Source organism: Equus asinus, chromosome 23 (genome assembly GCF_041296235.1).
Source record: "Equus asinus isolate D_3611 breed Donkey chromosome 23, EquAss-T2T_v2, whole genome shotgun sequence".
Classification (NCBI taxonomy): Eukaryota; Metazoa; Chordata; class Mammalia; order Perissodactyla; family Equidae; genus Equus; species Equus asinus.
The window spans coordinates 20363205-20375122 of record NC_091812.1 but is presented as its reverse complement, the minus strand read 5'-3'; the positions used below and the strand labels follow the sequence as shown (position 1 = coordinate 20375122).

The 11918-nt window shown below is 34.9% G+C and overlaps 1 protein-coding gene across 2 annotated transcripts in view; it reads right to left on the bottom strand.

The window, feature by feature from the left end:
* Positions 1-532: 532 nt before the first annotated feature.
* UBQLN1 (ubiquilin 1) overlaps positions 533-11918 on the bottom strand; it is a 55243-nt gene continuing 43857 nt past the window's right edge. The window contains exons 7-11 of one of the 2 annotated variants that reach the window (XM_014828519.3): positions 8642-8784; positions 5662-5745; positions 4316-4431; positions 3896-4064; positions 533-2528 (exon numbers count right to left, since the gene is read on the bottom strand). In XM_014828519.3, coding sequence (XP_014684005.1) covers positions 2376-2528; positions 3896-4064; positions 4316-4431; positions 5662-5745; positions 8642-8784 — 665 coding nt within the window. In that variant the 3' untranslated portion in view covers positions 533-2375. The remainder of the gene's footprint in view (positions 2529-3895; positions 4065-4315; positions 4432-5661; positions 5746-8641; positions 8785-11918) is intronic. The other variant, XM_014828520.3, reaches the window with a different exon arrangement.

Below are 11918 nucleotides of genomic sequence, written 5' to 3'. Positions count from 1 at the left end.
TTTCATCACTCCATTCTTTATTCAATTTGTAATAAATAACCCAATATGAAAACAATTTAAGCCTATAGTATTTTAAGTGTCTTTTTAATGCTTTTGAGGATTTTAAGTATTTTGAACTCCTAAAAAAAATTCAGACCTAAGATAAACATATCAGAAACAAACAACAACAAAAACCATACCATTGCAGTAGCCAAAAGGGACTTAAGAGATCACCCAGTCCAGTGTGCCAGATGGGCCTTACCAGCACTTTTACAGTGAAGAAATCATGATTTCTTTACTCAAAGTCAAATAACTAGTCAGGTACCAAAAAAAGCAAGCCATGGCCAGGTCACCTGACTTTCTAGTTGTCTATCTTTTTAACATACAATACAGCGTATGCACACATTTTTATTGAGGAAACAAAAAATTAATAAACCATAATCTAAAGTGTGATAAAATCTGGGATAAATCAATAGTCTTTAAAGACATGGTTAGACAAAGTAAATTGAAGACATCTTTTTCTTTCTATAAAAGAGGCAAGACAAACCAAGTGTAAAAGCTAGAGATTTATTGTTATTTTGTGATTAATAAACTGTCAAATTGGTTATGACACTATCCCGCACTGTATACCACCATTTGCCAGTACAAAAGTTTTTAAACCAGACTGAGGCATAAGGCAGAGAGAGCAGAGACACATGAATATTATCCTTAACAACGTCCTCTAGTCATGCCTCCACCTTGACCCTCATACATGTTTTCCTCCTGGGCAAAGCGGCAGAACAGTGCACCGGCTGGTGGGCAACCTGGCCTCTTGACCCTTTTTAATAGCAAGCAACTTACAGAAGTAATGGAATTCAACTTGTATTTCCCTTGATTTTATTGGTCTGAACTCAATTTAGATTACTTTAACATTTTCATTTCCTGTAACTGTACATGAGAGAATATAATGACCTAAGAGAATACTGAACCAGAGTCAGCCAAATATATTACTGACCCCAAAGTTATGTTTTAATTGGTCCTAAAGGAATGTACCACCCCAACAGTTTGAGAGTTAGGCAAACAGAACTTCTTTGGGGAGGGAAGAGAAAGGCTGTAGAACAGCCAAATGTATTCAACATTGTTAAAACGGCTCTTTGTTTTTCACCCCTGAATTTACTTTACTACACTATATGCACAGAAATCCTAACAGAATCTTGGTTGCCAGTATTATTTAGGCTGGCCCAATCCAGGATAGATCCCCACCCTCCCAAGCTCCCCTTCTCTGAGGCTCTGAAAAGCACAATATTTAACTATTTCTTAATAGAACTACCAAAACACTTCAGAAACAAGTGGCTCACAAATCATTTTAAATTCATGTATTGCCTGTGCATGAGAAAACTGATAAACCCAAAAGATAGTTCTGCTTTTATGTGGTGATTAAAAATAAATGAAACATCAAGACACTTTCAGTGAAAGCAACATTTCAATTACAAATTGTAATGCCTGTTAAACTACCTATGGGAGAAGCTGAAAAGTCCTAGCAAATGCACTTTTGGGTTATACTACAGTGCTCCTTCAGTCTGCACAAAGATTAAGGTAATTTACAGTCAATCTGTGAATGTTGAGACAATGTTACATTATGTTGTCTGTACAATTAAATGTCCTTAAAGAGATAACCAGAATCAGCTTTTCTACTATATTTTCAACGAATCTGACTAACCGGCACTTTTGCTGAGAGACGTTTATCAAAGATGCTGTAAGATTCTACAATTAGGAAATATTGAGCTTTAAAGGTATTTCCTCATCTTTACTTCCTCGGTTACAAGTGTTTTGCTCAGATAATCTATTACAGTATGTTTCTAGAAATGCAGTCCCAAATGTGCATACTATATTGTATACAAATAAAGCAAAAACTGTCAGTAGTATAAATCTTACAGCATTTTGTTTGCAAAAATACATGCCAAAGTCACAATAAGCAGTATTGTACCACAAATTATAGAGCGCAAATGATTTGCTTCTTTTAATGCTTTTATTCTACATAAATTACTACCATAGGCTAATGTTTAAAAAGCAAATAAACTGGACAGATGCAGGACAAAAATCTGTTCACCCAACTATAAAAGGTGATATGTTTTTCAAAAATTACAATAAATGCAGAAGTGTTTGATGCATGCAGTAGCCTTAAATGAAAAAGCATTGATTCCCACTGTTCCACAAAAAAAAAAAAAAAAAAAAGAGAAAAAAAAAAACAGAGAAACCCACACATCTTACTGCACTCCACCTTAAAATGCATCATATTGGGCTTGTTTATAACAGCACAGAATTCCAAGAGTCAAAATGAAATAAAGCAGGTATTTTAAAGATTTAAGAGCCGTTATCAAAAATAAATTACATTTTTTCAAGATACAGAAATGCTGCTATGATGGCTGGGAGCCCAGTAACCTTTCAATAGCCGCATTGATATCACCTCCTGTTGCTATTAGCGCTTGCAAGTTTGCTTCACGGTTCAAAAATCCCATTGCACTGAGCTGTTCCAGTTGTTGCTGAAATCTAACTTCTGGATTCTGTAGCTGTTAAAAGAAAAAAAGTTAACCAAAACTCTCAAGGAAAAATCAGCCCATGTCCCACCTGAATATCCTTTAAAAATTGTTAATAGCTTTTTAATAACACTCGGTCTACTGAGCTATAAAAGCACTGGCCTCTCTCTTGAAACATATTCAACATGCTTAAGAGTACAGCACTTTGTTATTTTAAATAGTCTAATTTATACCTAAACAGCCATGCCAAATAGATCACATAACTCTGCTTTAAAAGAAAAATAGCTTAGTAAACCTCAACCATTATTTTAGATATATTTAAAAAACTCATGAACATGCAGGAAAACTTAAAAGTTTACATGCAAATAGTTTAGAATTAGATGATTTATTTTGTAGCTATTGACCAACTGGGTAAGTACAAAAGCCAATGTCCTCACGTATAAAATTATAAAGTTCTAATAAGGCTTAGGATGTGGATTCAATTTCTGTATTGGCCAGGCAAGTCTTCAGAAAAGAGTTCCAGTTTCAGGCCCACAAACTATATTCCTGACAATTTAGCTGCATCAAAACTTCCTTTCACAAATAAGGTAAGATAAAAAAAATCTTGGCCAACCTGATAATGGGGAGGGCCTGGAGATTGTTCAACTTACGTAACAATTCTGTCCAATACCTAAAATTTATTTTTCTTATGAATATTGACTGAGTCAGAGGCCATGCTAGGTAGTAGGAATACAAATACTTGTATAAGATAAAACCCTGCTCTGTTTATTTTATTTAATAAGGCTTAAAATTAGAAAGCATGCTATATTTTGGGGGTAACAACCTATTGTAATAGGTTTGAACTCTGTATAATGGCAGATTCTCAGTAAAGCAAATAAATGTTTCCAGATGCAAGAATATTAGGAGTTCACATTTTTTAGCCATATTTGTGAGGTGTACATATATAACATAAGTTACCATAGGAAACAGTAGTGGGCAGGGTGAGGTAGTCAGAGTTTTCTTAAAAGTCAAAATACAAAGACTAGATATAATACAATTGGTCAGGAGATATTTGGGATAATCAAATTTCTATTCCTCCCTGACAAACTTCTATAAAATATATTTCAAATAATTTCCAAACAAAGACTCCAAAAGAGAGTGCATTTTTAAAGGCAACTTCCAAAAATGCATTTTAAAGGCAAAGTTGTAGCACTTCTTCCTCACAACTAGAACATTTCCTTTAGTGTCTAATATAGTACCAAAGTTAATTTTTGTAATGCCTATTTTAGAATCAATATCCTCAAGACTGTGCTTTTCATTACAGTCTAAACCCTAAAGGACTGCCACTTTCTTTTTTGGGGGAAAATTTTAAATTTCTAATGTTAAGGAATATAAAATGTGAGCAGAGAAATAATCATTACCTGAGGATTGACTCCAGCAAGCGCCTGCAGCATCTGCTGTATAAACTGCTGGTGTCCAGGCTCAGTGGTTCCTGCCGTGGGACTTGGGTTTTCACTTGGTGCAGAGCTAGACCCGTTGGTTCCTGAAGAGCCTCCAGTGCTTCCCAATGCCCCCAGGCCAGGAGTGAACCTAGGAAAAGCACAGACTAGTAAGAAACCTAAGCTCCTGCAAAACTAGAGGCCAGATTAGGCCAGTTGGTGGTAAATCAGTTACATTTTAACATAATATTAGCTAAGTTATCTTCCCAAAATGAGTGTTTCTAACTTTGGAAATTCCATCTAAAAACAATCTCAACCAAAAAAAAGGTAGAATGATATTGTCTGAAATTCTCAGAGAGAAAGTAAGTGTTGTACACCTTCATAATCTTCAAATAAACCTACCCTGGGATGAGGCCAGGGGCTTCTGTTGCTAATGTCTGTAAACCCTGCTGAATCTGTAACAAGGCCTGCATTGCTCTGGGGTTTGACATTGCCGATAATGTATCAGGATTCTGCATCTAAGGAAGAAAGAAAACCAGTGGTTACAAGGGAATTAAAATCAATGAGGTAAAATTTAAATGTTTTCTTTGCTATGTTTCTGGAGAAAAACCTAAAACCTTACTCTTAAGACACTGGTAATGCCAAATTTCTTTCCCAGAATAAACACAAGCACTTCCTCTTTAACAGCAAACCTAGTGTGCAAATCGTTATTTGACCTCCTCCCAAATACATCATGAAAGCCGTTTTTCAGAATGAAAGACAATCAGGAGCTACTCTGGAAACCACAACTGTTCCCCTTCTCCAACAGAAGATAAAAGTATTATTTCTGAGAGACAACCTCCAAATGCACAATTTACATAGCATGGTAATATGGTGAAAGCCACATATTCCTCCTGACCAAGTGTTATCTGTTGCTGATGTAACAATTTTACCCGTAAGATAGACTCTAAAACAATAGTTCCAAATTTGAACTTAATACATGTGTCCTGAGTTCAGCTTCGCTACTTCCAAATATACACCACCTGACGGACCAAAACAGATAGGCTTACATCATTACAATAGACCAAGGACACCAACTAACCTTGGATAATGGTTTACAGGACTGAGAATCATTTGCATAATATTTTAAAAGCCCTAGAACTACCAGTCTCAACACACCAAGACTGACTTCACTTTTATCTTTTTAAATAATAAAATACCATGGCAATCTCAAGAACATTTTTGTAATAAACCCTCCTTGTAGGACAACACTGACAATTTTAATCTTGCTAATTCTGAGTTTGAGGAAATGAGATCTACTCCTTGGAAAACAGACATTCTATTAATTTGGAGGAATTGAAACATTACAAAGAAACCAAACATGTAAAACAGGATAAAGTAGAGCTCTTTCCTGTTACTCAAGATTAGTTAAACCATAAAAGCATAACATGACACGGTGAAGCACTTCAAAGTTAGTAAAGTGAAAGGAAATGATTTATGGTATTATCGAAGCATTGAAAATCCTAAATCCTCAAAAGCAAAAACAAAATGGTCCTTTCCTCAGACTTTATGTTTAAGAAATAGAAGCAAAAGATCAGCAGTGAAATGGGGCCCAGTTAAGATCAAGCTGAGTTCTCTGCGAATTGACAGCATTATCAGATTCTACTCTATGTTTTGCTATCAGCCACAGAAGAGCAAGGAAAATGTTCATCATCAAACTTTTTCAAGCAAATCATTACCGAAGATAGCTAGCATCTTTTCTTACTCACTTGTTGGAGGAAAGTTGGGAGCTGTTGTCTCATTTGTTCTTGAAGCTGAGGATTTCCAGCAAATAGGGGATTATTCAGCATCATCTATGGGGCAAGTGTTCAAACAATTTTAACTGGAAATATCTGAAACAAGTAATGTACCTTGTTTAATAGTCTATCTTCCCCCAAGTGCCTAACCTGGCACTTAAAATGGAGGAAGGTAGAACATGAATAAAAAAGAAGGGAAGATACTGTCCACAAGAGGGATCTCCAGAAAAAAACAAAAACGAGCCATCTTCTCTCTCAACGAGAATGGTGATTATGATAATGACATGCAATATCCTAAAAAATAAAAGCAATCATTTTCTTAGGCTTTTCCTTGAGCAAAGGTGACTATTTGCCCTTGAAAGAAAAATGGGAGTAACTGGCATTCGTGAGGACACATTTCTGCTACACTGACAGAATAAGCATAAGCATCAATATATGAAACTATACATGGCTTGCTTAGAAACCTCGACACACAAGTGGCAAGCACAGAGAAAATCCAGACCTGGAACCACTGTTATCTACCTGCCTACTACAAAACAGCTAATATTAGGTCCAGAAAAGGAACGCCACAAAACAGCAACCAACGTGCCAGAGAAATGGAGCTGCTAGGTGAAAATCAGCCTAGGACTAGCACCAACAGATCTCTGGGGAAAGTATTAAAAAGTTTTAAGACCGGAAAGATGTAAATCCATTTGAGAACACCAAGATAAGCCTCTGGATTTCACCTCACTACCACCAGAGATGAGAAAAGTTACAGGCCTCCTAACCTTGAAATAGGTGTTAAGAGTTAAAAAGTCAGGTCAATATTAACATGATGTTGAATACCTGAAAATAAGATTACAATACACAATCAACATAACCAGAAACTAGTAAATTCTCATAGCTTCAAAAAAGACAAATTTTATATCGGTTTCCCCAGATGGAGTGAAAAGTCAACTAACAATGATTTATTGATAGCCTATTACCTGTCCAAAGTCTGGGGGGAAGATGATCCTTGCCCTCAAGTAGTTAACCATATTTGACAGTAATTATATGTAAATCCTGGAAGTAGAGAGAATTGCTCCCTCCCTCCTCAGTTTATCTATTGTTGCAAAGTGGATTATTTAATTTCAACAAATAACTAAGCAGGAAAAAGTCAGACAATGTTTTTGGATATACAGGATTTATTTTGAACTGACCAATAAGTTCACAGTAAATAAAGTAATACATGAGATCAACAAACCTGCTTCTTTATTAGCTCGAGTCATACTTTTTATTATGAACATATTAATGAGGTTATCATATTTATCTTTCAGGATTCATGTCATTTGAAAAAGCATGTCATCTTAAATTTATTCATTCTCAGAAAATTATATCTCACTTGATTAGGATATTTCTCCTAACTTACCTGTGTATTTAACAATACAGTTGCTATACTCAGACTTTTTTAAGTATCTAAAAATCAAAATTGGAATAGAGAAACTATAAACTTTAATCTACTGATAACCAGAGTACACTGTAAACGCTTCTATATTGTCTATAACAAAAGACATTCCTATCTAGCCTTGTCAACATTTTGCTTTAGAATAAAAAACTGTATATGAAAGCACTCAAGTCATTTTATAATGTAAAACTGTTAAGTTTAAATGGCTGGGAATGTGCTTGTTAAAGTCAAAAATTTTAACTCGAGGTGCACATTCAATGCTAATTATTAATTAGTCAAACATACATTTAAAAACATACAAATAGGATCATTCTACATATCCACTTTCCACATTTACTTTCAACAAAAGTGCTGTGATCACAGTAAATTGTAGCACTTAAGTTGTAGTCTGGTAATTTTCATATAAATAAAACAATTTTTCTTAAAAAGTACCTACAATATGCAAAATTAAAAGAGTATACAAAAATTCATCTAAAAACTTATTTCCAATTCCAAAAATTTTAAGAGGGCAGAAGTTATTGTTGAGGGTTGTAACTCAAAGATACCTGCTGTATACTTGAATCAATATGGTTCCAGACTTTAGAAAATAAAAAACATTTCATTTGACATAATGAAGGAAAGTGATTAACTTTAAGAGCTTTTAAAATTGGGGAAATGGGAATAAACTATAAAAGAAACTACTTCAAATTCCTAACACTCTACAGAAGCCATTTTTAATAAACAGCAAGTATAAAGTATAGATGATCAAGGCTTATTTCACTTTCTCCAAGGTTTCTCAAGCCCAATGGTTCTTAACCATTAGAATCACCTAGGGAATCTTGGAGGGTGGGGAGGGGGAGATCCAATGCAATTAGACCAAAATCTTTCAGGGTGAGGCCAAGAATTTTTTTTTTTTTTAAGTTGCCAAAGTGATCCTCAATGTTCAGCAAGGGTTGGAGATCCACTAATTTTCTTAGTTATGGTCTCTTCAGAAACAAGTGAGAAAATGAATAATTAATAAAGAGCCAGTACACTAACTAAAGGGGTCGGGGGGGAGGAGGGATCTATAATGGAAAGAATAAGAACACTTTCCACAAATCTCCCTCTGCCTTTAATAAACAATTTCAGGCTATTTTCTAACTGCCATTTTGAGCATGACTATTACTCAGAATCTGTGTGACCTAATGAATAAAAGTATTTCAAATGTATTAACACATTCTCAACCACTTTCAAGATTTACATTTCACTAAATATAACTTCAAAAGGGACAAAACTTTTGTATTCATCACCTAAATCAACAGATATAGATACAAAGTAAATGTGTACTTCTTTCTAGCCAGTAAATGGCAGAGATGAAGCTATTTTAATTATATACAAAATATTAATTTACTGCAAAGGAACAAACTATTAAAAAACTTGGAGATGCAGTTTTACATACTTTTCTAGTGTTAAGGTAGCACAAACAACACAAGTGTACCAAAATCACAATTACTTGATTAGGCTATTTCAATTCACACTGCACAGTCCTTTTTAATACAATTACAAACTCACCTGTGCAGCCAAGTCAGGGTTCTGGCTTAGTGACTGCATCATGCTTCTCATGTAGGGGGCAGACAACATGTTCTGCATAAGTTGTGGGTTTTCAGTTATTTGTTGCAACAAGCTCTGCATTCCTGGTGTGTTGAACATACTAGCTGAAAGTTTGTTTAAAAAAAAGACACTGTATCAAGGAAAAGATATGTAAACAAAAATCTAAGTTTTATAATATAATATATATCATGCATAATTTTAGCAACTGCAGATGAGCATATGTATTACTTATCAATTGAACTAAGAAAGAATTTTAAAACTAAGATCTCCAAGACTATATGCTAAACATATACCAGTAAAGGAGGGCTTATGATTTTAAACATTCTGGTCACATTTACACTAAATCATATCTAATGGAAGGGCCAGGTTCTCAAGTGAATTTAAGACAAAAATCAGGTATTGTCAAAATTACTATTGAAAAATCCCATAAAGTGAAGAAGTCTGAGCCAACTTCCCCCCAGGATCACTTAATTAGAATCATATTCAGTACTCAATATGCTCACACTTAAGAAAAAAGGAAACCTCCCCCAGGAAACAAGAGGTGCAGGCTTCCATCCCCTTTTCACTGAGTACCAGCAATCACTGAGCGAAACGACAGGCACATTTAACATTTCAGAGACCTTACAGCATGGTGACTAACAGCACAGACTGGACCCAGACGACCTGGGTTTAAATCTAATCTAACAATGTAACCTCAGGCAAATTATTTGACTTGGAAACTTCAGTTTCCTCATCTGTAAAATGGGATAAGTATTATCTACTTCATAGGGTGATTGCGACAAATCAGTTAATGGGTAAAGTGCCTGTTACTATTATTCTCGTTTTTCTCGTTTTGTTTTTGCTGAGAGCTACAGCTAAATTTATGTAATTCGATTTTCTTTGGAAACTAATTTGTTCAACATATATCCAGATTTTCACTTCCTGACTAGATATACTCAAATATATTCTCAAACTCATTATGTGAATTTAACTCGTTAGCTTTCTCATTTCCCTTCTGTTCTTATTCCATCCAGGGTAGTTTTATCAGGCTTACAACATTTGACTCTTCCTACTCATCTTTCTAGTTGATTATAATTCTGGTGTGGTTTGTAATAATTTTTGTTGTTCCTATTTTCTCACATTGTTTCATTTTAGTTTCTTCCACATCCTAGAGTCCAAGAACATTCTAAGACAAGAGACGACAAACAGCCTGCAGGCAAATATGGCCCATGACCTGTTTTTGTACAGCCCACAAGATAAAAATGGTTTTTACCTTTTTAAATGGTTAAATAAAAAAATATATTCATGAACTATGAAAACTATATGAAATTCAAATTTCAGTGTCCATAAATAACATTTTATTGGAACATAGTCATGCTCACTCATTTGCTGTCTACAGCTGCTTTTGTACTACAAAAGCAAAGTTGAGTAGTTTCAACAGAGGCTGTCTGTGGCACTGCTGCTCAATGTATCACAAATCACAGTGACTCACTTATACCTCATGCTACACAAATCACTGTAGCATGTTGTTATTTTCTTTTTTTTTTTTTAATACTACCAGTGCATACCAATCATGTCAGAACTAGAAGAAAAAGGGAGAATTGGACCACATACGTCATGCTTTTAAGGCACAATGGAGAATGATTTTATCAAATTAGATGGCAAAACACTGTATTTCTTATGCAATGACACTAAAAGAATACAATACACTCCAACACTGCTAGACAAGGCACTCATCACAGGAAAGCAACAGTCAGATAAATACAAAATTTAAAATGCAATGCAGTATCTCATCACAGCCAAATTTCTTCACAAAAATAAAAAATGAAAATAAGGCGGCAACCAAAGTTAAAGTTTGCATGCAGCTTATTTGTAAACCAAGCAAGGAAAGCAGTATACTAGTGGTGATTAATTAGCATGGTTTGTTAAATCTTAATCGCAGCAGCCAAATAAATGTATCCAGAGAAAATAAACTTATTTAAGACTATTAGCCTTTCAGGAAAAACAGTTTCTCAAGAGTTAAGGACACTGGGTTCACTATCAATATTCATTTAAAAAACAATGCAAATTATTGAGTGGCATTCCCTGGGTCTTGATGAGATGACAGGTGTTACTGATACTGCTCATTTCTTGTTTATTAGAGGGTCAATGCCAAGTTTGAAGTGACTGAAAAATGAGCCTCTAGTAACAGTCTGCATGGAACTACAGGCAAAATATTTTCAAAGTTGAGAAAATACTGATTCAGTACAAAGTCAAGTACAATTTGCCAAGATGTGCTACATCTGATGAAAACATGTGGAGTAAAGGATTAGTTGGACAAATATACAAAGCTTGTAACAATATAAAGTATTTAAAGCCTGGTTCATTCACTGTCTTATTCATCAGCAGGTACTCTGGAAAATATTTTGAACTATCATGTTATTCAACCAGTAGGAGTAACAACGGTGAACATCATTCACTCTTGTGAACTTAGTCAACTGCATGAATTTTTGTCAGACTTGCCCAACAACATAGCATTTGATGGTTTAACAGAGGTAAAGCTTTTTGTTTTTTGGGCTTTCTTAAAGAGGCAACGTTTTATTGCAATTTTTTTAGCTCAGGCGTAAAAGTGAACTTCTTCGGAACCACTTCACCACCACTATCAAAGATGGATGACTTCGGAAATTACCTTCTGAAAGAGACTTGGTAATGTTTCTCAATGAATTCAACCCAAAATTACAAGGCAAAAAACAGCATTTACATGCAAAACTGATACTGTGGTAAAGTCATTATGACAACAACAGAAATTGCTGAATCGTAAGTAATGGTCAAGCAACTTTATATATTCTCGTGCTGTCAAAAGTTAAAACAAGATGATCTCCATTCCCACAGATTGGCAGTAGATATACAGTGTCAGCTAGCACTAACATTCCAGCAGCATTTTTTTGAACCTCAGTACAAGTGCAAAGAAAATTTCCACATTTCAAAATTCATTTAACTGTGTGACTGAGGCACTACCACCTAACCTTCAATTGTGATTAATCTGCAATGACATGCTAAAAGCACAGAAGAATCTAACAGAATCCTATAAATGCCTTCCAAGAGATAGACTTGAATTTGTGTAAGTAAAATCTTGTAACCTATCAGTATTAAGAGATGAATATTTGCAACTGATTTTGACAACAGGTGACACTGTGAACACGAATTAAGCAAAATGTCATCCTTAAAAAAAGAATTCCAGGGCCTGCCCCAGTGGTCTAGCGGTTAAGTTTGGCACACT